Source organism: Somniosus microcephalus, chromosome 24 (genome assembly GCF_052327205.1).
Source record: "Somniosus microcephalus isolate GS21.2 chromosome 24, FLI_Smic_1.0, whole genome shotgun sequence".
NCBI lineage: Eukaryota > Metazoa > Chordata > Chondrichthyes > Squaliformes > Somniosidae > Somniosus > Somniosus microcephalus.
In genome coordinates this window covers 4,655,853-4,682,675 of record NC_141010.1, presented here as the reverse complement: position 1 = coordinate 4,682,675, position 26,823 = coordinate 4,655,853, and the positions used below count along the sequence as shown (strand labels likewise).

At 50.5% G+C, this 26,823-nt stretch overlaps 1 protein-coding gene across 1 annotated transcript in view; it reads left to right on the top strand.

Moving 5' to 3' along the window:
* LOC147100973 (junction plakoglobin-like) overlaps window positions 1–25,491 on the top strand; it is a 92,358-nt gene extending 66,867 nt beyond the window's left edge. The window contains 11 exon segments of the mRNA XM_085966010.1: window positions 196–397; window positions 1,372–1,516; window positions 3,219–3,322; window positions 6,567–6,905; window positions 8,262–8,417; window positions 8,779–8,898; window positions 12,498–12,648; window positions 14,536–14,657; window positions 21,266–21,302; window positions 21,720–21,895; window positions 24,047–25,491. Coding sequence (XP_085822136.1) covers window positions 196–397; window positions 1,372–1,516; window positions 3,219–3,322; window positions 6,567–6,905; window positions 8,262–8,417; window positions 8,779–8,898; window positions 12,498–12,648; window positions 14,536–14,657; window positions 21,266–21,302; window positions 21,720–21,871 — 1,528 coding nt within the window. The 3' untranslated portion in view covers window positions 21,872–21,895; window positions 24,047–25,491.
* The last annotated feature ends 1,332 nt before the right edge of the window (window positions 25,492–26,823 follow it).

Here is a 26,823-nt window from a genome sequence, read left to right as displayed (position 1 = left end):
ATACTCCAGTTGGGGCCTAACCAGCGATTTATAAAGATTCAACATAACCTCCTTGTTTTTGTACACTCTGCCTCTATTTATAAAGCCACGGATCCCGTATGCTTTTTACCAGCCTTCTCAACTTGTCCTGCCACCATCAAAGATTTATGTACCTAGGTTTAAGCGTTCACTGATGTGACTGTGGTTGTTTTCCAGCTCCCCCATGGAGTCCATCTTGTTCTACGCCATTACCACCCTCCACAACCTGCTCCTGCACCAGGAGGGGGCGAAGATGGCTGTCCGTTTGGCCGATGGACTGCAGAAGATGGTTCCTCTGTTGAAGAAGAGTAACGTGAAGTTCCTCGCTATCACCACAGACTGCCTGCAGCTGCTGGCCTATGGGAATCAGGAGAGCAAGGTGAGAGATGGGGTGGTGGGGTGGGGTCGATGTTGGGCCTTGGGCAGGGGGCCTGTGTGAGATGCTGTGGAGGGAAGGCGGGTTGGGGACAAGGATGAGCAGCGAGACCCCCTGTTTGCGGTGATGAGCTCGGGCAGGGAGAGACCCCACCTGGTGGGTCGTGCACTTCTGGAAGTCCAATCAGTGCCTGAGAATAAGGAGGAGTTCAATCCACAAAGTGAAAGGAAAGTTTGATGTCATCTTGTTTATTGAGCAAAGGGAGTGAAATACAAATAAGTGGGAAGGCTGTGGAGCCAGGCACTTCGCCACTCAACGTCAGTGAAAATCCAGCCCGATCATCGCAATACAAACAGGGTTGCGGACAATTGAAAGATGGAAAGACTTGCATTTACATAGCTCAGGATGTCCCAAAGAGCTTTACACTTAATGAAGTACTGAAGTTGAGGGACAAATATTGGCCCAGGACATCGGGGAGAACTCCCCAGCTCATCTTCCAGTAGTGACCGTGGGATATTTTTACAGCCACCTGAGAGAGCAGACAGGGCCTCTGTAACGCCCCAACTGAAAGACTGCCCCTCCGACGGCGCGGCGCTCCCTCGGCGCTGCCCCTCCGACGGCGCAGCGCTCCCTCCGGTGCGGCGCTCCCTCAGCGCCGCCCCTCCGACGGCGCGGCGCTCCCTCGGTGCTGCCCCTCCGACGGCGCGGCGCTCCCTTGGCACTGCCCCGGTTGTGTTGGCCTCAAGTCTCAGGAGTGGGGACTTGAACCCACAACCTTCTGACTCCGAGGTGAGACTGAGCCACGGCTGACACACACTGGAATCTCCACAGTAATCGGGGGATGGGTGTACACGTGTCCTATGAATTGGAACATCGTGTACTATTTTGGGTGTCTCCTCTCTGATTTGGAGTATGGCTGTTAGCCTGTGGTTTGGCGAGTGTAAATCTGTAACCACAGGTTGTTTTTTGTTTTTTAGCTGATTATACTGGCGAATGGAGGCCCAGCTGCCCTCGTTCATATCATGAGGACCTACAATTACGAGAAGTTGCTCTGGACCACAAGCCGTGTCCTTAAGGTTCTGTCTGTCTGTCCCAGCAACAAGCCTGCAATCGTGGAAGCTGGTAACTGCACGCCTCCGAAACCCATTCCTCCCTCCCCTCCCACCTTCTGTTCTGGCTGTTCTTTGTCTCTGTTTAGATCCCTGCCCTGCGCATTTCCTAGTACTCCCAGGGACTCTGCTTAATCTCCCCAGAAATTCCTGCGAAAAATCACTGGGGATTTTTCTTCTCCAGTTTCGTTCCGGCGACGAGCCGCAGCGTGCCCAGCATGCAATGCAGCTCTGGCGCACGAACGCTCCATTCAAACCATCCAATAGATGGGGATGTTTCTGGAGCGCAGAGGATTTGAGGGTATTGTAGCTGCCATTGGTGACCTGGGATTGACATGTCAGGTGACCAATGGCAAGGCGGTCGGAGCTCGGATGTCACGTGATGAAACTTCCGAGAATACGACCCACCGAGAGTTAGTGGCTCTGTACTAACCAGGACCATGTGACATCCCCGCACCTCCTCCCCACCCCCGACCCCTTCTATCCCTGGAGCTGCAGACTGTTGCTGGGTGGGGTGAAGGGGTTCCAAGGGTGTGGGCCACCTACTGGTATCGGGCCCAGGCCATTTTACATGTGCTGAGTGTCAGATTATTGGAGCACTCCACTCGAGCCCAATTCTCTCGGTGCTCAGCACCTCTCGTGCCCACACTTCCAGCAGGGAAGCACTGGGTGACGATATATGAGCAGGGACTGATGTAAGAAAACTACTCAGCACTTGTTCTAAGCGTTAAACAAAGCTTTAATCAACTGTTTTACAACATGGAGGTCTAGTTGTGTCCTTCACTAGTTCCTGTAAAAGAATGTCCTGAGCAAGCTGGGCCCATGCCCAAGTATTTATACTCTCCCTGGACAGCGCCACCAGCCCAGTGTCATTTCCACATGAATGGCTGATTCATGTCAGGGACCCTGGATGATTTGGCATCTGGTACCCGCTCCTGCCAAGTCCGGTCTGCGTGGCTCGGTCCCACTCTGGGTGTGCATCGCCTCACTGAGCGGGGGACTCGTCTGATCTGTTTTCTTTCTCGGGGAGGGCTGTTGGGCTGTCCAGGTGAGCTGCAGTAATGGGTGTTTCGGGGGGTCGTGTACAGCGCAACTTGTGCAGTCTGGCTTCCTATAGGTTTTGAAACAATATGAAGGGGTTCGATAGGGTCGACGTAGAGATGATGTTTCCACTTGTGGGGGAATCCAAATCTAGGGGCTGTCAATATAAGAGAGTCACTAATAAATCCAATGGGGAATTCAGGAGAAACTTCTTTCCCCAGAGAGTGGTGAGAATGTGGAACTCGCTACCACAGGGAGTGGTTGAGGCGAATAGTATAGATACATTTAAGGGGAAGCTAGATAAACACGAGGGAGAAAGGAATAGAATGCTGATAGGGTGAGATGAGGGGTGGGAGGAGGCTCGTGTGGAGCATAAACACCGGCACGGACCAGTTGGGCCGAATGGCCTGTTTCTGTGCTGTAAATATTTTAATTCTATGTAATAATCTCTTCTGTGTTGACATAGCGACGGACATTCGCACAGGGCTGCTGGTTTCCATGGCCACGGAAGATGAAAAGCTGTTTCACATTAGGAGATGTTTTGTTGGATCAGTGAAGAGGGCTCGGGTTACACAGGCTGTGTAACTGACGCTGTCAGAGCTCCGAGCCTTGCATTTAGGCTCCCGGCGCACAAACCTGTTTCACTGAATGAAGTTTTGTTTTTTATTGGGCAGGTGGTATGCAGGCCCTGGGCTATCACCTGGGCAGCTCCAGCCCCAGGCTGGTCCAGAACTGTCTGTGGACATTGCGGAATCTCTCCGACGCAGCAACGAAACAGGTGAGGCTCTCCGACTCCCAGGCACCACACCTGAGAGCATCCAACATAACTGGCAAGGAAGAATGGACTCCTGTTTATCAAGTGCCCTTTAGGACATCCCAACGCGCTCCACAGCCACTCGAGTATATTTTGAAATGTGGCCACTGTTGTAATGTAGGAAACGCAGCAGCCGATTTACACACAGCAGGATCCCACAATGAGATAATGACCAGGTAATTGTTTTAGGTGTTGCTTGAGGGATAAGTATTGGTCACGAGTCTGGGACCTTCTCCCTGCTGCTCCTCTTCAATAGTGCCGTGGGAGTTTTTATGTCCGCCCGAAAGACTGCCCCTCCGACAGTGCGGCGCTCCCTCAGCACTGCCCCTCCGACAGTGCGGCGCTCCCTCAGCACTGCCCCTCCGACAGTGCGGCGCTCCCTCAGCACTGCCCCTCCGACAGTGCGGCGCTCCCTCAGCACTGCCCCTCCGACAGTGCGGCGCTCCCTCAGCACTGCCCCTCCGACAGTGCGGCGCTCCCTCAGCACTGCCCCTCCGACAGTGCGGCGCTCCCTCAGCACTGCACCGGGAGTGCCAGTCTGGATTTTTGTGCTCAAGTCTCTGGAGCGGGCCTTGAACCCACGACCTTCTGACTCCGAGGCGAGGGTGCTACCCACTGAGCCACGGCTGTCAGTGTCGGCCTGGATTATCTGCTCAAGTCTCTGGAATGAGGAGGTAATTGCATTTATGTCCAATGCCATATTAAGCATTTTGGCTTTCCTCCCACGACGACTCAAATCTGGATTACTTGCACACTCTCCTTTGAGCAATTAGAACCATAGAAGTTTCCAGCACAGTTGGAGGCCATTCGGCCCATCAATTGTGTGCCAAATCTTTGATGGAACAATTCAGAGCTAATCCCACTGCCCTCCTGTCTCTCCCCAACCACCTATATCATCCGCTTCAAATACTTATTCAATTTTTCCTTAAAAGATGCCAAGGTCTCTGCCTCAATCACTCCCTGTGGCAATGCATCTCAGTCCAACAACCCTCTGTATCAAGACCTTTCTCCGTGACCCCTCATCACTGACTCCCCTATTCACTCTAACAAAACCCTTCATAATTTTAAAATCTCTACTAAATCTCCCCTTGCTCGAGTGGAAACAGTCCCAGTACCTGAAGCCTCTCCTACAGTTTCCCATCCGTGAGTCTACACCGGACACACTCTTGACTTCAATGTCCTTTCTATAATGTGGTGCCCAGATATGCACACACTACTCTTTAACTGTGGTCTGAACAAATTAGTGTTTTGTATAAATTCATCATCCTCTTTACACTTGTACTCTGTGTCTCTATTTATAGAACCCAAATGCTTTTGGCCTTTTTATGACTTTATCCACCTACACTCCCGCTTTCAGCTGATTCTGGATTGCACTCCTAGGTCCAATCTACCCTGTAATTTTTTTCTGGCATGGCCCCTTTAAATTTGCTGCGTGGCTGTGCGTGCGCGGTATCTCTTCCAGCGGCAGTGCTGGTGAGCGGCCTGCGCGGGACCTCGCGATTGCTGTGGAGGCGGAGTCAGTGAATATATTCAAGGTGGAGATAGACAGATATTTGAGCTACAGGGGAGTCGAGGGGTATGGGGAGCGGGCGGGAAAGTGGAGTTGAGGCCAAGATCAGATCAGCCGTGATCTCGTTGAATGGCGGAGCAGGCTCAAGGGGCCGAATGGCCGACTCCTGCTCCTAATTCTTGCATGTTCTTATTGCGCACCTTAGGGGGAGCGTGCCTAGGTCTCTCCAATTCATCCCCACCCATCAGTGTTTTTCCATTGAGTGTTCTCTCCCAGTGCCACACCCAGACTGTGCTGAGATTTCCACACTGCCCACGAGAGAGTCTCACAGGTCCATGGACAGGGCTTGGAGGTATTTCCACCTTCTCTCCCCACCCGTTGGAATCTCACTGTGCACCTGCTCGCAGACAAACACCAGCCTTGTTTTCCCACCCCCCACAAGAGAATGCTTCCACTTGTTGGAGAATCCAAAACTAGGGACCATAAATACAGGATGGTCACTAATAAATCCAATCGGGAAATGAGGATGAATTTCTTCGGGGAGTAAAAAAAATTGTAAATCGCTCCCAGGTGGAGTTATTGAGGCAAATGGCTTCGATGCTTTCAAAAGGGAACTAGACGAGTACATGAGAGAAAAGGGACTAGAAAGATATGCTGAAAGGCTGAGATGAGACCGATAAAATGCGAGTATAAACACCGGCACAGACCAGTTGAGCCGAATGGCCTGTTTCTGTGTTGTATCTATCTATCTTTATTATTATATATATAAAGCTGTCTGTCTGTCTGTCATACACTCAAGTTATAGAGCGTACCTACACGCATGTTATATCAAAAGAAAGGTTATCATTAGGGGAGTCTAATAGGCGTATTTACTTTTTGGTCAGACAAAAATTGTTCGGACAGTATACAAAAAAGTTCAAAAATCTGCTCATTAGCGGTTGACCAATCCTACCTCTCATTAGCGTTGAGTGACGTGCTGGTTGACCAATCCTACAGTTCAGTGACCTGATGGTTGACCAATCGGTGTGTCACGGGCGGGACCTAATCCTGCAGCCTCCCGAAACTTCGCCACCATTTTGTTCATCCCCACAGCGACAGCACCAACCAAACAAACCCCCACATTGCGGCTCCGGGAGCGGGAGGTGAGTTGGAGTCACTCAGCCCGGGCCTCACAACCGCTCGGCCCCAGACACAGAGCGGGCGGGGGAGCGTCAGCAGCCGGCCGTAAACCGCGCCACGCGCAGCGCCTGGCCCCACCGGGAGCTCAGCTGGGGTCCGTCTCTGCCCGAGAGCCCGGCTGGGCCTGAACCGCTAGGCCCCGCACGGCCACCGCGGCCGGGCTCAATTTTCAAAGCCCTTCCCCAGGTGCCAAAAGAGGGAGGGAGATGGGAGGGGTACAGAGAGAGAGAGAGAGGGGACATACAGAGGCAGGGAGAGAGAGTGGGGGGTGGGGGAGAGAGAGGGGGAGCGACAGAGGGGGGGTCAGGGAGCGACAAGAGTGACACAGAGCGCGGGAGCAGCAGCGCCCAGCCGTAAACCGCGCGGCCCAAAAAAGCCTTGGCAACGCCGGGCCCCCCAGCAAGTATTCTATGTAACGGGTAAGTTTGATGTTTTGCATCAAGTGTGAGTGACTGCCAGAGCAGCTTGAGTCGGTGTAAATAGCAGAATCACTGATCCAAGGTGTGTTCTTGCCCACAGGAAGGGTTAGACCCCCTTCTCACCACCCTGGTCCAGCTCCTGGCTTCAGATGACATCAATGTGTTGACCTGTGCCACTGGCATCCTCTCCAACCTCACCTGCAACAATGCCAGGAACAAGATGGCGGTGTGTCGGGTGGATGGCATCGAGGCTTTGGTCCACACGGTGCTGAGAGCAGGCGAGAAGGAGGACATCAGCGAGCCGGCGGTCTGCGCTCTCCGGCACCTCACCAGCAGGCACCCAGAGGCCGAGATTGGCCAGAACAGCGTGCGCATCAACTATGGCATTCCCGCGGTGGTCAAATTTCTCAACCAGCCCTTCCACTGGCCAGTGATCAAGGTGAATGGGCACTCGGTGTGACATTTAACCTGTGTGTGTGTGTGTGTGTGCCTCTCTGGTGCGTAGCCGCACTAACAACGTGTTAATGAGTTTTAAATGCTGGGCTCGCAGTTCACACTGAGGCATGGGCCTGTGCCTGGTACCTGAGCAGGTTTGGTACTGGGCTAGTAGCCCAGCGGTTTAAGAGTAGAAATTCCACCCGGGCAGGTTGAGAAACTGAATTAAATGAATCTGACCTCATGAAAGCTGCCGAATTATCATAAACACAACATGCTTGCTCATGCCCTTGAAGGAAGGGAACTGCCACCTGGAGTCTGGCCTACACGTGACTCCAGTTCCACACTGTTGTTTTCTTAAAATTCATTCTTTGGGTGTGGGCGTTGCTGGCAAGGCTGGCATTTATTGCCCACCGCCAGTGGCCCTTGAGACAACTTGCTGGGCCATTTCAGAGGGCAGTTAAGAGTCAGCCACATTGAATCACAGAAATCACAGAAACCCCACAATGCAGATAGAGGCCATTTCGGCCCATCGAGCCTGCACCGACACATATCCCACCCGATCCCCGTAACCCCTACACCAACACATATCCCACCCTATCCCCGTAACCCCACGTATTTAATCCCCCTAACACTAAGGGTCAATTTATCATAGCCAATCAACCTAACCCGCACATCTTTGGACTGTGGGAGGAAACTGGAGCACCCGGAGGAAACCCACGCAAACACGGGGAGAATGTGCAAACTCCACACAGACAGTCACCCGAGGCCGGATTCCAACCTGGGTCCCTGGCGCTGTGAGGCAACAGTGCTAACCACTATGCCACCGTGCTGTGGGTCTGGAGTTAAATATAGGCCAGACCGGGTAAGGACGGCAGATTTCCTTCCCTAAAGGACATTAGTGAACCAGATGGGTTTTTACGACAATCCAGTACTTTCAGAGTCACCATTATTCCAGATTTATTTAATTGAATTTAAATTCCCCAGCTGCCGTGGTGGGATTTGAACTCGCGCCTCTGGATCATTAGTCCAGGATACTGGATTACTAGTCCAGTAACATGACCAGTATGCTACCGTACCTGAATGTACAGTCGCCGATGGTAGAGGGGGAGGAACGGGATGGGGGTCTGCACTTGGCCACGTGTGCGCGAGCACCTCCTGATGTCAGCCGAGAACAGCATGGCTTCCACCTCGACACCAGCGCAAGGGGAGGATAGAGTGAGTGTGTGTGACCATGGCTCGTGCAAGGGGGCAAAGGAAAAACAAACCGCTGTGCGTCTGTCTCCTGAATTATATGATTTGTACTGAATTTAATTTTTTTTTTGTGCTTTCTGTTTTTCTCCCCTCTCCTCGCCCCCAGGCTACAGTTGGACTGATCCGTAACTTGGCGCTGTGCCCCGCTAATCACACTCCTCTCCGCGAGAGTGGTGTCATTTCCCAACTCGTCAAGCTCCTCGTGAAAGCTCACCAGGACACACAGCGTCAAGTCTCTGGAGGTGGACAGCAGCAATACATGGTATGTAGAAAATCACTCCAGGCACAATATGTTCACCCCGTCCCTCTCCGTGTGGATCACGCTTTAGCAGCCCTGAAGTGTTTGGGCTGTATTTAAAATTGAACAGATTAAAACATTTAAAATGTGCGGAGATTGGGCTCCGCTATGATGCCCCCATTGGTTGTCTGGGCTCCACAATTAAAATGGCCCCTTTGGGTGAGATCTTGAGAAGCCTTGTGGAACTGTTACCCCAGTGTGAGTCGGCACCTGTGGGGGGGGGGGGGGGGGGAGAAAGTATTGAAATAAATGACCTACACCTTGTGTACACTGGATGCCTGTGATTGGCAGCATCTGTACTGACCTATGACCTGTGACCTGCCAGGATGGCGTGCGGATGGACGAGATCGTGGAAGGCTGCACCGGCGCACTGCACATTCTCGCTCGGGATCCCATCAACCGGGCTAGCATCACTCATCTCCAGACAATCCCGCTGTTTGTCCAGGTAAGCTGCCCGTGTGTTCGAACTGCGACGCCTCTCTCCTTTCACCCCCTTCCCTCAATCCTTGCACCCAGACGGAAAGTGCCTGAAAGAAAGAACTTGCATTTCTATAGCGCCTTTCACTTCATGACATCTCAAAACGCTTTACAGCCACTTTGGAAGTCTAGTCAGAGACTGCACATTGCTCTCGACCCTGCCACGTGACAATCGCACAATTCTGCTTTCCATGATTAAAAGTTAAAATACAACTCCAAGGAGAATTTAATTGACTTATTGCTTATCAATAACTTTTCAGTTTTCCTTACTTAACGAGTTATTTTTCCATAGGCCAGTATAACTCCCCTACTTTATCTTATTGATGGTTTCACTCTTGTCACCTAATTATTCTACCAAGTGAAACTTTGATTATAAGTCTGTCTTTGACTCAGTTGCCTCTCCGTACTAGTCAATCTCCTGCTTCTGCAGAAACTGTGCAATGTATATCCAGAACAAACTCTTTCCCCACGTGGTTATTAAGTGATTCAGTGGCAGTCTTTAATTAAACCTCTTGTTACTTCATCCTTAAAATGACCATTGCTGCAAGTCCGCCCTGGCTCACGAGCCCAGTGACACTTTACACTGACTTAGACTTCGCTGCTGAACAGGCAATGGTTAACATTAGCACAATAACAGTGCAACATTAGTGGACGTCAGGACAGTTTGGTTAACCCTTTCCTTACACCTATGAGGGGCCTGGATAGAGTGGATAGGAAGGACCTAGTTCTCTTGGCAGAGGGGTCAATAACCAGGGGGCATAGATTTAAAATAATTGATAGGATTAGAGGGGAGTTGAGGAGAACTTTATTTCACCCAGAGGGTGGTGGGGGGTCTGGAACTCACTGCCTGAAAGGGTGTTCGAGGCAGAAAACCTCATCACATTCAAAAATAATTTGGATATGCACTTGAAGTGCCGTAACCTACAGGGCTACGGACCAAGAGCTGGGAAGTGGGATTCGGCTGGAGAGCTCTTTTTTCAGCCGGCACTGGCGCGATGGGCCGAATGGCCTCTTTCTAAGAACATAACAGAAATAGGAGCAGGAGTCAGCCATATGGCCCCTCGAGCCTGCTCCGCCATTCAATGAGATCATGGCTGATCATCGACCTCAACTCCACTTTCCCGCCCGATCTCCATACCCCTCGATTCCCCTAGAGTCCAAAAATCTATCGATCTCAGCCTTGAATACACTCAAAGACTCAGCATCCACAGCCCTCTGGGGCAGAGAATTCCAAAGATTCACAACCCTCAGTGAAGAAATTCCTCATCATCTCGGTCTTAAATGGCCGACCCCTTATCCTGAGACTATGCCCCCTAGTTCTAGACACTCCAGCCTGGGGAAACAACCTCTCAGCATCTACCCTGTCAATCCCCCTCAGAATCTTGTATGTTTCAATGAGATCACCTCTCATTCTTCTAAACTCCAGAGAGTATCGGCCCATTCTACACAATCTCTCCTCATAGGACAGCCCTCTCATCCCAGGAATCAATCTAGTGAACCTTTGTTGCTCCGCCTCCAAGGCAAGTATATCCTTCCTTAGATAAGGAGACCAAAACTGTGCCCAGTACTCCAGGTGTGGTCTCACCAAGGCCCTGTACAATTGTAGCAAGACTTCCTTACTCTTATACTCCAACCCCCTGCAATAAAGGCCAACATGCCATTTGCCTTCCTTATTGCTTGCTGTACCTGCATGCTAGCTTTCTGTGTTTCTTGCACGATGACACACAAATCTCTCTGAAATATTTGAACGTTTCTCACCATTTTAAAAAAGTTTCTGTTTTTCTATTCTTTCTACCAAAGTGAATAACCTCACATTTCCCCACATTATACTCCATCTGCCACCTTACTGCCCACTCACTCAGTCTATCTATATCCCTTTGCAGACTCTGTGTTCTCCTCACAGCTTACTGTCCCACCTAGCTTTGTATCATCAGCAAACTTGGATACATTACACTCGGTCCCTTCATGTAGGTTATTAATATAGATTGTAAATAGCTGAGGTTACAGCCTGCCAACCTGAAAAAGATCTGTTTATCCCTGCTCTCTGTTTTCTGTCTGTTAACCAATCCTCTATCCATGCTACTGTATTACCCCCAATCCTGTGAGCCCTAATCTTGCTTAACAACCTTTTATGTGGCACCTTATCGAATGCCTTTTGGAAATCCAAATATACTACATCCACTGGTTCTCCTTTAATCTACCCTGCTAGTTACATCCTCAAAAAAAACGAATTTGTCAAACACGATTTCCCTTTCATAAAACCATGTTGACTCCGCCTAATCAGGTTATGGTTTTCTAAGTGCCCTGATATCACTTCCTTAACAATGGATTCCAGCATTTTCCTGACGACTGATGTCAGGCTAACTGGCCTGTAGTTCCCTGTTTTCTCTCTCCCTCCTTTCTTGAATAGCGGTGTTACATTTGCGACCTTCCAATCCACTAGGACCGTTCTAGAATCTAGGGAATTTTGGAAGATCAAAACCAATGCATCCACTATCTCTTCAGCCACCTCTTTTAGAACCCTAGGATGTAGGCCGTCAGGTCCAGGGGAGTTGTCGGCTTTTAGTCCCATTAGTTTCTCTAGTGCTTTTTCTCTACTTATATTAATTACGTTAAGTTCCTCACCCTCATAGGACCCTTGGTTCCCCACCATTTTTGGTACGCTTTTTGTGTCTTTTACTGTGAAGACAGATACAAAATATTTGTTGAACGTTTCTGCCATTTCCTTATTCCCCATAATTTCTCCTGTTTCAGCCTCTAAGGGACCAACGTTTACTTTTGCTACTCTTTTCCTTTTTACGTACTTGTAGAAACTCTTACAACCTGCTTTTATATTTCTTGCTAATTTTCTCTCATTCTATTTTTTCTGTTTTTATCAATTTTTTGGTCAACCTTTGCTGGTTTCTGAAACTCTCCCAATCCTCAGGCTTACTATTATTCTTCGCAACATTATAAGCTTCTTCTTTCAATCTAATGCTATCCTTAACTTCTTTAGTTAGCCACAGTTGGATCACTTTTCCCGTGGCGTTTTTGTTTCTCAATGGAATGTATTTTTGTTGAGAATTATGAAATATTTCTTTAAATGCTCGCCACTGCTTATCTGCTGCCATACCTTTTTAATCTATTTTTCCAATCTACCTTAGTCAACTCGCCCCTCATAGCCTACGTAATTGACTTTATTTAAGCTTCAGACTCTAGTTTCGGAATTAGGCAAGTCACTCTCTCAAAATCTGTGCTGTAAATTTCTATGGTTGCGAATAGTTATCAGAATCCCACTGGAAGCTGGGTGTGGGTAGCCGGAGAGGGCAGGATTGGGCTCCACCCCACAGTCAAACAACCTGCTGACGGCCACTCTTTAGACACACGCTGAATGGCCGCAAGGTGTTGGAGTGACTGGATTGTGTGTGAAACTGTTTCCCAGCTAGGAAGTCAGGAGAGAGGTGAAGGGACTTTGTCAAGGGAATAAAATATCTTTGAAAGTGTTAAACCTTTATCTTGCAATAAGGAAGTTTATATATTTTTTTGCCACATATTCTGGTAACTCTGCTGTGTGTTCTTGTCCCTCAGCTCCTGTACTCTCCAGTGGAAAATATCCAGCGTGTTGCTGCTGGGGTCCTGTGTGAACTCGCACAGGATCGGGAAGCAGCGGAGCTGGTCGACCAGGAGGGGGCCACAGCGCCCCTCACTGAGATGTTGCACTCCATGAACGAGGGCATCGGTAAGTGATGGGCATAGTCTGCGTGACACCCACTGTCACCCCCAGGGTGTGAAGGGGGTTCTGTTCGGGCGGTCTGCCAGGGCCTCGGTGAGCGGGGGGTGGGTGGGGGTGGAAGGAGTGAGGTAAAGGGGGGGAGGGGGGAGGTAAAGGGGGGGAGGAAGCGGGGGGAGGAGTGAGGGAGAGGGGGGAGGAGTGAGGGAGAGGGGGGAGGAGGGGGGAGGGGGGAGGAGTGAGGGAGAGGGGGGAGGAGGGGGGAGGGGGGAGGAGTGAGTGAGGGGGAGGAGTGGAGGGGGAGAGGGAGGGGGGAGGGGGAGGAGTGAGGGGGGAAGGGGGGAGGGGGGAGGAGTGAGGGGGGAGGAGTGAGGGGGAGGGGGAGGGGGAGGGGGGAGGAGTGAGGGGGAGGAGTGAGGGGGAGGAGTGAGGGGGAGGGGGAGGAGTGAGGGGGAGGGGGAGGAGTGGGTAAGTGGGGGGAGGGGGCAGGAGTGAGGAAGTGGGGGAGGGGAGGAGTGAGGAAGTGGGGGGAGGAGTGAAGAAGAGGGGGGAGGGAAGAGGGGGGGGAGTGGTGGGGGGAGGAGTGAGGGAGGGGGGAGGAGTGGGGGAGGAGTGAGGAAGTGGGGGGAGGGGCAGGAGTGAGGAAGTGGGGGGAGGGGGCAGGAGTGAGGAAGTGGGGGAGGGGAGGAGTGAGGAAGTGGGGGGAGGAGTGAAGAAGAGGGGGGAGGGAAGAGGGGGGGGAGTGGTGGGGGGAGGAGTGAGGGAGGGGGGAGGAGTGAGGGAGGGGGGAGGAGTGAGGGAGGGGGGAGGAGTGAGGGAGGGGGGAGGAGTGAGGGAGGGGGGAGGAGTGAGGGAGGGGGGAGGAGTGAGGGAGGGGGGAGGAGTGAGGGAGGGGGGAGGGGGGAGGAAGTGGGGGGAGGGGGAGGAGTGAGGAAGTGGGGGGAGGAGTGAGGAAGTGGGGGGAGGAGTGAGGAAGTGGGGGGAGGGGGGAGGAGTGAGGAAGTGGGGGGAGGGGGGAGGAAGTGGGGGGAGGAAGTGGGGGGGAGGGGGGAGGAGTGAGGAAGTGGGGGGAGGAGTGAGGAAGTGGGGGGAGGGGGGAGGAGTGAGGAAGTGGGGGGAGGGGGGGGGAGGAAGTGGGGGGAGGAAGTGGGGGGAGGGGGGGGCAAGTGGGGGGAGGGGGAGGAGTGAGGAAGTGGGGGGAGGAGTGAGGAAGTGGGGGGAGGGGGGGAGGAGTGAGGTGGTGTGGGGAGGAGGGGTGAGGTGAAGGGGGGGAGGGAGGAAGTGGGGGGAGGGGGGAGGATGTGGGGGGAGGGGGGAGGAGTGAGGAAGTGGGGGGAGGAGGGGTGAGGTGAAGGGGGGGATGGGTGAAGTGGGGGGTGGAAAGAGTGAGGTGAAGTGGCGGGGGGTGGTGTGGGGAGTAATGAGGGGCTACAATTGATCCCAGTGCCTGTGGGCAGAAAACAATTCAGCCAGGGCCCCTCCCCCTGCTGATCAGCTCGGAAAGGTCACATCACGTCACGTGACGAGAGGGTCAGGGTCAGACTGCCCGTTGTGCAAGTACTTTATATTAAAAAAAACTCCTTAAAATAACCAGAAAATGCCAGAGTCAGACAGGACAGTGAGTTTCTGAAACCGAAAATCCGGCTGTGTTCTGGATAAGGGTCCCACCTGAACCTCGAACGCTTGGATAAGCACAAGAGGGAACAAGGAATCGAAGGTTATACTGAGTGGGTGAGATGAAGAGGCGTGGGAGGAGGTTTGAGTGGAACGGTTGTGCTGAATGGCCTGTTTCTGTGCTGTAAACTCTGATCCCGTGACCCCTCGCTGTGGGTTTCAGATTGCCCTCCTGCGAACGCTGGTCAGCTGACTTGTTGACCTTTTCTCTCTGCTCCGTAGCCACCTATGCTGCTGCAGTGCTGTTCCGGATATCGGAAGACAAACCTCAGGATTACCGGAAGCGGTTGTCTGTTGAATTGACCAGCTCGCTCTTCAGGAATGACCCAGATGCCTGGGATGCGGTATGTCCTCGCGACGGCGCGTGCAGGGTGCGCACTCTGAGGCCATATAATACACGTTAGCAAGATTGAAGCCCATGGGATTAAAGGGACAGAAAGCCGAGAGCAGTGGTGAGCGGCTGTTTTTCAGATCTGGAGGGAAGTGTACAATGGTGTCCCCCAGGGGTTGGTATTAGGATCACTGCTCTTTTTGATATATTAATGACTTGGATTGGGTATACAGGGCAAAATTTCAAAGTTTACAGATGACACAAAGCTCGGAAATGTAGTAAACAATGAGGAGGATAGTAACAGACTTCAGGAGGACACAGACAGACTGGGGAAATGGGCAGACACACGACAGGTGAAATTTAGAGAAGTGTGAAGTGATACATTTTGGTAGGAAGAATGAAGAGAGGCAATATAAACTAAATGGTACAATTTTAAAGAGGGTACAGAATCAGAGACCCCTGGGGGTGTACGTAAACGAGCAGTGAGGTGAGAGGATGAGTTCATTGAGTGTATTAGGGATGGGTTTCTTGAGCAGTATGTAACTGAACCGACCAGGGGGCAAGCAACCTTAGATCTGGTCCTGTGTAACGAGACGGGATTAATTGAAAATGTCCTAGTAAAGGATCCCCTTGGAATGAGTGACCATAACATGGTTGAATTCCATATTCAATTAGAGGGTGAGAAGGTTGGATCTCAAACAAGCGTGCTAAGCTTGAATAAAGGAGACTATGAAGGTATGAGAGCGGAATTGAGTAGAGTGGATTGGGAAAATAGATTAAAGGGTAAGACGATACATGATCAGTGGTGTACATTTAAGGAGTTATTTTACAACTTCCAAAAAAAATATATTCCACTGAGAAGAAAAGGGTGTAAAAGAAAAGACAGCCATCCGTGGCTAAGTAAAGAAATTAAGGATAGTATTCGACTAAAAACAAGGGCATATAAGGTAGCCAAATCTAGTGGGAGGATAGAGGATTGGGAAGTCTTTAAAAGACAGCAAAAAATAACAAAAAGATTGATTAAGAAAGGGAAGATAGATTATGAAAGAAAATTGGCAAAAAATATAAAAACAGATAGTAAGAGTTTTTATAGTTATATAAAAAGAAAAAGGGTGGCTAAAGTAAATGTTGGTCCCTTAGAGGATGAGACCGGGAAATTAATGGTGGGAAATATGGAGATGGCAAAAACACTGAATATTTTACATCAGTCTTTACAGTAGAAGACACTAAGAATATCCCAACACTGGACAAACAGGGGGCTATGGGGGGGAGGAGCTAAACACAATCAAAATCACTAAGGAAGTGGTACTCGGTAAAATAATGGGACTCAAGGCGGATAAATCACCTGAACCTGATGGCTTACATCCTAGGGTCTTGAGGGAAGTGGCAGTAGGGATTGTGGATGCATTGGTAATTTTCCAAAACTCCCTGGACTCGGCAAAGGTCCTGGCAGACTGGAAAACTGCTAATGTAACACCCTTATTTAAAAAGGGCAGTAGACAGAAGGCTGGAAACTATAGATCGGTTAGCCTAACATCTGTGGTAGGTAAAATTTTGGAGTCCATTTATTAAGGAGACAGTAACAGGACATTTGGATAATCATAATTTAATAGGGCAAAGTCAGCATGGTTTTATGAAGGGGCAGTCATGTTTGACAAATTTGCTGGAGTTCTTCGAGGAAGTAACATATAGGGTGGATAAAGGGGAACCAGTGGACGTAGTGTATTTAGACTTCCAAAAGGCATTTGACAAGGTGCCACACAAAAGATTATTGCTTAAGATAAAAAATCACGGGATTGGGGGTAATATTCTGGCATGGATAGAGGATTGGCTATCTAACAGAAGGCAGAGAGTTGGGATAAATGGTTCATTCTCAGACTGGCAATCAGTAACTAGTGGTGTTCCGCAGGGGTCAGTGCTGGGTCCCCAACTTTTTACAATCTATATTAACGATTTGGAGGAGGGGACCGAGTGTAACATATCAAAGTTTGCAGATGATACTAAGATGGGAGGGAAAGTAGTGAGTGAGGAGGACATGAAAAACCTGCAAGGGGACATCGACAGGCTAAGTAAGTGGGCAGAGATTTGGCAGATGGAATACAATACTGGAAAGTGTGAGGTTATGCACTTTGGCAGGAAAAATCGTAGAGCAAGTTATTATCTTAATGGCAAGAAACTGGAAAGTATTGAAGTACAAAGGGATCTGGGGGTCCTGGTGCACGAAACTCAAAAGGTTAGTATGCAGGTGCAGCAAGTGATTAAGAAGGCCAATGGAATGTTGGCTTTCATTGCTAGGGGGATAGAATATAAAAATAGGGAGGTATTGCTTCAGTTGTACAAGGTATTGGTGAGACCGCACCTGGAATACTGCGTGCAGTTTTGGTGTCCATACTTAAGAAAGGACATACTTGCTCTCGAGTCAGTACAAAGAAGGTTCACTCGGTTAATCCCGGGGATGAGGGGATGGACATATGAGGAGAGGTTGAGTAGATTGGGACTCTACTCATTGGAGTTCAGAAGAATGAGAGGCGATCTTATTGAAACACATAAGATTGTGAAGGGGTTGGATCGGGTGGATGCAGGGAAGATGTTCCCGGTGATGGGTAAAAATAGAACTAGGGGGCATAGTCTTAGAATAAGGGGCTGCTCTTTCAAAACTGAGATGAGGAGGAACTACTTCACTCAGAGGGTGGTAGGTCCATAGAATATGCTGCCCCAAAAAGCTGTAGAAGCTACATCATTACATAAATTTAAAACAGAAATAGACAGTTTCCTAGAAGTGAAGGGAATTAAGGGTTACGGGGAGTGGGCAGGAATTTGGACATGAGTCTAGGTTCAGATCGGTCATGGCCCTGTGGGTAGCGGAGCGGGCCCAGGGGCCGTGTAGCCTGATCCTGCTCCTATTTCGTGTGTCTAATTCTGTTAGATTCAGGAGATGGTTCTGTGATAGTGGATTGGCGGTTAGGATCAGATCAGCCATGATCTTATTGAATGGCGGAGCAGGCTCGAGGGGCCGATTGGCCTACTCCTGCTCCTATTTCTTATGTTCTTATGAGTGACTGCCCTTGACATCAAGGCAGCATTTGACTGAGTGCGGCATCAAGGAGCCCCAGTAAAACTGAAGTCAATGGGAATCGGGGGGGAAAACACTCCACTGGCTGGAGTCATACCTAGCACAAAGGAAGATGGTTGTGGTGGTTGCAGGTCAATCATCTCAGCCCTAGGACATCGCTGCAGGAGTTCCCCAGGGCAGTGTCCTAGGCCTAACCATCTTCAGCTGCTTCATCAATGACCTTCCCTTCATCATAAGGTCAGAAATGGGGAGGTTCGCTGATGACTGCAGAGTGTTCAGTGCCATTCGCAACTCCTCAGATAATGAAGCAGTCCATGCCCGCATGCAGCAAGACCTGGACGACATTCAGGCTTGGGCTGATAAGTGGCAGGTAACATTCACGCCACACAAGTGCCAGGCAATGACTATCTCCAATAAGCAAGCGTCTAAACATCGCCTCTTGACAGTTAACGGCATTACCGTCGCCGAATCCCCCACCATCAACATCCTGGGGGTCACAATTGACTAGAAACATCTACAAGGCACAAGTCAGGAGTGTGATGGAATACTCTCCACTTGCCTGGATGAGTGCAGCTCCAACAGCACTCGAAGCTCGACACCATCCGGGACAAAGCAGCCCACTTGATTGGCACCCCATCCACCCCCTTAAACATTCACTCCCTCCACCACCGGCGCACCGTGGCTGCAGTGTGTACCATCTACAAGATGCACTGCAGCAACTCACCAAGGCTTCTTCGGCAGCACCTCCCAAACCCGTGACCTCCACCAGCTGGAAGGACAAGGGCAGCAGGTGCATGGGAACACCACCACCTCCAAGTTCCCCTCCAAGTCACATACCATCCTGACTTAGGAATATATCGGCTGTTCCTTCATCGTCGCTGGGTCAAAATCCTGGAACTCCTCCCTAACAGCACTGTGGGAGCACCTTCACCACACGGACTGCAGCGGCTCAAGAAGGCGGCTCACCACCACCTTCTCGAGGGCAATTAGGGATGGGCAATAAATGCTGGCCTTGCAGCGATGCCCACATCCCAGGAACTAATTTTTTAAAAGTCTTTTGAAGGTGGCAGGCCAAGTTGAGATGGTTGTTGATGAGCCTACAGGATCCTTGGCTTTATAAATAGGGGCATAGATTCCAAAAACAAGGGAGTGATGCTATTCCTTCATAATCACTGGTTAGGCTTCAGCTGGAGTATTGTGTCCAATTCTGGGCACCACACTTTAGGAAGGATGGCCAGGCCTTGGAGAGGGTGGAGAGGAGATTTACTAGAATGTTATCAGGGATGAGGGACTTCAGTTATGTGGATAGATTGGAGAAGCTGGGATTGTTCTCCTTAGAGCAGCAAAGGTTTAGGGGAGATTTAATAGAGGTGATCATAAGAAATAAGAACATAACTAGGAGCAGGAGTCGGCCATTCGGCACTTTGAGCCTGCTCCGCCATTCAATGAGACCATGGCTGATCTTCTACCTCAACTCCACTTTCCTGCACTATCCCCACATCCCTTGATTCCTTTAATATTCAAAAATCTATCAATCTCTGTCTTGAATATACTCAACGACTGAGCCTCCACAGCCCTCTGGGGCAGAGAATTCCAAAGATTCACCACCCTCTGAGTGAAGAAATTTCTCCTCATCTCAGTCCTAAATAGCCGACCCCTTATTCTGAGACTGTGACCCCTGGTTCCAGACTCTCCAGCCAGGGGAAACCTCCTCCCTGCATCGACCCTCTCAGGCCCTGTTCAATATTATAATGAGCTCTGCCAGTGGATAGTTTCCACTGGCAGGAGGGTTTGGTAACCAGAGGACTCCGATTATTGGTAAGCGGCAGCGAGTTGTTGTGATCTGGAATGTGCTGCCTGAAAGGGCGGTGGGAGCAGATTCAATAGTAACTTTCAAAAGGAAATTGGATAAATAGAATCATAGAAGTTTATGGCACAGAAGGAGACCATTCGGCCCATCGTGTCCCAGCTCTCGGTCCGTAGCCCTGTCGGTTACGGCACTTCAAGTGCATATCCAAGTACTTTTTAAATGCGATGAGGGTTTCTGCCTCGACCACCCTTTTCAGGCAGTGAGTTCCAGACCCCCACCACCCTCTGGGTGAAAAAAATTCTCAGCTCCTCTCTAATCCTTCTACCAATTACTTTAAATCTCTGCCCCCTGGTTATTGACCTCTCTGCTAAGGGAAATAGGTCCTTCCTATCCATTCTATCCAGGCCCTTCATAATTTTATACACCTCAATCAAGTCTCCCCTCAGCCTCCTCTGTTCCAAAGAAAATAACCCCAGCCGATCCAATCTTTCCAAACAAAGGGGAAACATTTGCAGGGCTATGGGGAAAGAGCGGGGAGTGGGACTAATTGGAGAGCTCGTTCAAAGAGCCGGCACAGGCACGATGGGCCGAATGGCCTCCTTCTGTGGTGTCTGATTCTGTTTCTGTTCTTGAAGCCACCAACTCTGGGTGGCTATGTCCAAATGGCCATTCTTCCTGCATGAGCTGAGTTGGTGAGTGTCACAGTATGTGTTGAGCGCAGTCCGATCCCCTCTGCTCTCCTTCCCAGCAGGGCTCAGTAGCAAGAACCCCTGCTGTGCTTCACTGCCCTGGGGCTAATTGTAACATCTCATCAGCTCCCTGGCTGAGACCCGCTAACTCCACACAGACCAAGACTTGAACCTGGGGTGTTGCTTCTGTCTGTGGCTTAGTATCGTGGTCGTGGTGGGGGTGGAAGGTGTGTACCCCTCCCCGAGAGGAGGAACCAGGCTGGCAATACCTTGCTGATCGCACGCGCTCATTTGAAAGAAAGAACTTGCATTTATGTAGTGCCTTTCACAACCTCCCAAAAAAAGCTTTACAGCCAGTGCAGTACTTTTTGCAGTGTAGTCACTGTTGTAATGTAGGAAACATGGCAGATATTTTGCGCACTGCAAGATCCCACAAACAGCAATGTGATACTGACCAGATAATCTGTTTGTGATGTTGGTTGAGGGATAAATATTACCCAGGACACCGGGGAGAACTCCCCCGCTCTTCTTCAAAATTGTGCCATGTGACCTTTTACCTCCACCTGAGAGAGCAGACGTGGCCTCGGTTTAACGTCTCATCTGAAAGACGGCACCTCTGACAGTGCAGCACTCTGTATAAACAGCGGAAGGAGCGCACGTCAATCCAAGCACCCCACCCACCCGTCCTTTCAACCACCGTCTGCCCCACCTGTGACAGAGACTGTAGGTCCTGCATTGGACTCATCAGTCACCTGAGAACTCATTTTTAGTGTGGAAGCAAGTCATCCTCGGGGAGCAGAGAGGGCCGGGCGGGGCAAGGGCGGGCGGACGGGGTGAATGGGGCGGTGGGGGGGGTGAGGAGGGGGGGAGGGGCGAGATGAGTGGGTGGGAAGGGGAGAGGGCAGGGTGGAGGGGGCGAGCGGAGAAGGCAAGGGGAGCGGGCAGGATGGAGGGGGGCGAGGGGAGCGGGCAGGGTGGAGGGGAGCGGAGGGGCGAGGGGAGTTGGCGAGGAGGCATTCCTCTAACACTTTGTTCTTTACCCTCACTAGGCTGAGCGATTGATGGCTGCAGATGGTTACCAGGATGGTAAGTGTGACACTACAAGCGCACGCGCAGTGTGACCCGCTCTTTGGGGGCGGGGGGTTAAATTGTGTAGATTGCCCCTCCCCCACAGCAGCAATCCTCTTGGGGCCACATGGACTCTGTGGGAATTTGGTACTTGGACTCAACCTGCCAACCACTCTGTGTCCAGCCTACTGGACTGGAGGTGGTTCTGGGACAAGAGTTTTTAGCAACGTGTTAGTTTGTAAAAAGCTGGAGATTGAACGACCCTGGGACATGTTGGAGGCAGTCACAGGATTCTTCTGAATGGGAGGGAGGTGAGGTTCCTCAAGTTAACGGTTGTTGGTGTGGCTCCCTAAGCTGTGATGGATTCTGATTTGTTTGCACTTTTTAACACAAGCCTTAATTGAAAAGTATTTTTTTCTCTGTCGGCTGAGGTAGAACCCACCATCCAGTACGGCAATTATGGCAACCCGGGGGGTGAGCTGGACTCGGACCACATTCTGATCAATGATGGCGAGTTTGATGGGCCGTACCCAATGGAAGGACGTATGTTCGTGGCGGAAGATGACATGAACTCGTACAGAACCTAGGCTTCACACCTGTCATTCTGCAAGGTACGGACAGGTCCTGCTGGAGATCTGGCAAAATGTCAACCCTCCACACTTTGGCACCAAGTTGTCCACATTCACAGGAGTGGGACTGATTTGGATTGCTCTTTCAAATAGCCGGCGCAGGCGCAATGGGCCGACTGGCCTCTTCCAGTGCTGTATTGCTCTATAAGTCTATGTTCTGCCTGCTGTGTGTGAGGGAGGTGGCGTGGGGAGGGCAGCGAGGCATGTTGATGAGCGGCAGGAGTTTCTGTACCTTTGTGTTGGGATCAGGCAATGTACAGTTTGGAAGAGCCAAGCTGTGGACTGGAGGGGGGTACTGTCTGTGGCCAGAAAGCTGCAGCAGCCAATGGGCCAGATACGGCCCCCAGCCCTGCCAATCTGTTTCATTAAAAGGCCAGACAACTCCGCCCCATTTGCACTTGTATCTCTCGCTCGCTGGTTTGCCCGGTTTGAAATTCCAAGGCCTGGCGTTTTGGAAAGGGCTGTTCCTAGCGCTGTTGCCTCATTGCTGGCTAAATCCCAAATTGAAACATCGATTTATTGGTTTCCGCAGCATGGGATATCTGCAAATTAATGGGAACCGGAATTTAAACTTCATCAGTGTCCCCTGTCCCACCTAAGCAACCACAAGACTTGTGATAGTTATGGTGTACAGCTCTCCTAAACACCCCCTGCTCCAAGCCAATGCTCCATGACACCCCCTGCCCAAGCTGACCTCCGTGCTAAGGAATACCCTCAGTCATGTCCGTCAATAAAATACAGAACTGCGCAGGACCATCAATGTCTATCTGCAAGGGCCGTGTAATCTAACACGAGATGTCAACCATGGTTAAATATCCCTTTCAAAGAGCAGGCACAGGCGTGATGGGCCAAATGGCCTCCTGTGGTATCATTCTATGATTCTATAACCTTTGAAAGAGTGTAAATTTTCAGTAATAACTATTAACAGGCTTGAAGCAGGACTCGTTTGTTGTGTCCTGTGTGGGACCAGAAATCCGGTTACTGTAACTGGAGTTTCCTAAACTCAAACCCTCTCCGTTTGATTGAATATCTTCTTGGTGATGGTGGCATTTTCCCACAGTTGGGAATGACATTCAGGAGCTTACACTCAACAGGCTAAACACCAGGAAGATAGAAAGACTTGCATTTCTATAGCGCCTTTCACAACCTCAGGACGTCCCAAAGCCCTTTACCGGCCATGAAGCACTTTTGAAGTGTGTCTGTTGTAATGTAGGAAACACGGCAGCCAATTTGCGCACAGCAAGATCCCACAAACAGCAATAATGACCAAATAACCTGTTAGTAATGTTGGCTGAGATAAATATTGTCCAGAACACCAGTGAGAATTCCCTTGCTTTTTGAATAGTGGCCATGGGATCTTTTACGTCCACCTGAGAGAGCAGATGGGGCCTCGGTTTAGCGTCTCATCTGAAAGATGGCACCTCCGACAGTGCAGCACTCCCTCAGCAGTGCACTGGGCGTGTCAGCCTGGATTATGAGCTCAAGTCTGTGGAGCGGGTGGGACTTGAACCCACGACCATCTGACTCCGAGGCGAGAGTGCTGCCCACTGAGCTCACTCTACACACATTCTCTCTACTATTGGAAACCAGCTCTATTCTTCTCTACCCCGGTCTGTGTTGAGTCAAGGGTCAATACAGTTTGTCTCTAAGACCCTGTGTTTCGGGGGAAGGAGGCACCAGCCAGGGTTCGTGCTCTCCCATTGCTGTGCGGTGACTTCTGTCCATGCCGCATGAGGACAGCGATGCTCTCTGTCAAATAGCTTCGGCTCGTACTTGGAGAACGCCAGGTTGTGGTGAGACACCAGTGGGTGTTGGTGCCCCCCGCCCCCCCCCTCCCCCCTCAGAACCTGTACCCCGGAAAGAGTTGGTGCTTTCAGGGATAGAGGGGGAGGAAACTAGAAAGCGCAGTAAGCGAGAGGGATGCGCTACTCCTGCACAATAAACAGCTGCAATGTTCTCCAGTTGAAAGCTTCTTTGCACTCTGCTGCTCAGTCTGAAGATGACTGGCGTGATGAGTAAATAGCCGGGAGCCGAGCATTGTCACTAATGGGCGCGATTTTGTTTCTTTCCGAATGACTGACTTTGTTCTGCTGTTTCTCTTCCGATTGTGACTTTGATCTTTTCTCTCTGCAGCCTTGAACTGCAGATGAGGTTCAGGCGAGATCGGCAAGACTGCTTTTAACGGAATGTGTGTGCGCGCGTGTGGCAGCGGTTTGGATGTCGGAGAGTGGAAGTGCCTAACACGCATCAATGCGGGAAGCATTATCCGAAACATTTCGCCGTGGGACTAATTGAGGAAATTTTTGGTGTCGGAGATGATTTCGGCGAACAAACTCCAATCTGTCTAAAGGTTTTAGTTCTGTTTAAGCAGCTTCTCTAACACGGGCTTCACATTTTAAATAGAAAAGTTCATCTTTCCCTGGAAAACCCCTTTTCTGAGCTCATTGTTCAAAGCTGCATTTTACCAAAGGAGGGTTTTTGTTTAAACCAGTTTCATTCTAGTTTTAGAATATTTAGGGGCACATTTACTTAATGTTTCAACTCTGTTTCTAGATAGCACAAATAACTGAGCGCGTGTCAGTGGAGACAGCTGGTTGCTCGCGACTGGTGAGCTTTTAATTGTTCCTTACCAGTCCACAAGGGATCTGCTCAAAGCAACTAAAGTAAACCTTCATTCTCACTCTAATTTACGCAAGCCTCGCTGATGTTTCACTGCCTGCAATCGGGCGGGATTATTCTCCTGGGGAGTGACAATCAATAAATGATTATCAGAGAGTTTCCTTGTTGAATAAATTAACATAAAATTAGCAGATGAACCCAGCCGGTTTTCATTTTTAAAATGGGTCGGGGGCTCTCTGTCTCACTCCACCCGCCCCCCCCCCCCCCCCCCGGCTTGCTCGCTCTCTTCCCCCCGCTCCCCCATCTCGTTCGCTCTCTTTTCCCGCCCTCCCCATCTCGTTCGCTCTCTTTTCCCGCCCCCCCCATCTCGCTCGCTCTCTTTTCCCCCCCATCTCGCTCGCTCTTTCCCCTCCCCCCCCCCCCCCTCGCTCGCTCTCTTTCTCCCCCCCATCTCGCTCACTCTCTTTTCCCCCCCCCCCCCCCCCCCCCAATCTCGCTCGCTCTCTTTCCCCGACCCTGTCTCATTCCGGCAGTCGAGTAATTGTGGGGAGTTAGCACGGGACTTTAATAAAACTGAGCAGCAGGCCGATGGAGGGAATCCCAGCAGCAAGGGGGTGGGTGGGGGAGGGGAGGTAATCTGGGTTTGCAGTCGGCCCCTGGCCACAGGTCTTCCCCAGGTTAGTGATCCCAGGGTGTGCTTAAGCGAGGCAGTGTAGAAGGGGTTAATATACTGACGCAGTGTCTATCTGATTGATTGATCTTTATATTAATGGTGGCTGGTGTTTTGTGCGGTTTTCTGCTGTAACCATTTTAAACAGCTTGGCAGACAAATTGCCGTTTCCTTAAATTGTAAAGTGTATGGTGATGCAGGTCATTCATACAGAGCATGGTTTCAGTAAACCACCTTTGATAACTCCTGTAAGTTTTTGTAAAAAGCAAATTAAAAGCAATATACCACAGATTGTTTTGGCTTCTGACTTTTAGAAATGTCGCAAAGATCTTGAACATAAAACAGAGAAAATGACGCTTGATTCACTAGGTTTGTGCTGGTCACAGGCACAGCCTGTGGACACTCTCCCCTATCACAGACTCTACCCACCCATTGAATCTCCTCCCACAGCCCATGGACACTCTCCCCTATCACGGACTCTCCCCACACATTCAATCTCCAGAGGGAAGGATCTGTATAAATAATCCCTGATCTCCAAAGCTAATCAAGCAGATCTCTATAGGAACAGGAGGAGGCCATTCAACCCCTCGAGCCTGTTCCCCAATTCAATTAGATCACGCCTGATCTGTATCTGAACACCATTTACCCATCTTGGCTCCCTATCCCTTGACATCCTCACCTAAAAAAAAAAATCCATCGATCTCCAGTCATGAAAGCTCAAATTGACCCCAAGTATCCAGCCTGGTGGGCGAGTGCGTTCCAAATTTGCACTCCCCTGTGTGTCTGTCTGTCTGTCTGTGTACACTTCCCTACCTGCCCCTCATCGAGCTGATGACGGGAGGTTAGCTCAATTCATCTTTTTCTCACTCCCTTGCGGTGACTCCCCCTCCCCTACAGAGACACGCGGATGAGGCTCTGGGGAGGCAGAAAATCTCCCTTGTCGCTCCGTCATCCCAACACTCCTGTAGTAAGAGGGTCAGAGACCAGGTTTAATGGTGAATCCTGGCGAAAGGGATTTTGTTTGTAGATGTTCAGCGATTAAAGTCCCCGGCTGTGGCTCCGATATGCAGGAAGGTGGTGGGGGTCTGAACCAAGGCCGTGGCCTTTCGTTCACTCTCGGCTGCTGATCTACAAAACGAGACTTTCCGCTCCCGCCAGCCAGAGTCTCTTGATTTTTATCTTTTGCTCGCGGTATCAAAGCAATGTATTTTTCTCCGGCTATGGAAGCTGTGGAGTGGGAGGTGGCTGGATTTCATGCTGCACATTAAGTGAAACCACTCTGAGAACTGACGGTTCTGAGTAATTTCAGCCCTTCAAGCTCAACGTTGCCCAGATAATCGGTGCCCTGCACTCAATCGGGCTGAGTTCATGCTCCAGTGCTTTGCCAGTAATTGCCCCCTGAGGCAATGGCGTCGGTCAGTAATCTGACTTTTTGTCGTCTGTGAAGAGATCTGCGTCTTTTGTGTTGCTTGCGAGCACTTTGTTTTATTGGGATTGCCCTCAAGCTTGTTGCCCTCTTCCTCTGAAGTCAGGCTGGGATGGTGAAGGAAATGATTAGAATGGAGCTCAACTGAGGCAATTATTCCCGGCCTTTGCCCCTGAAGGTGATTGCTCCTGGCTG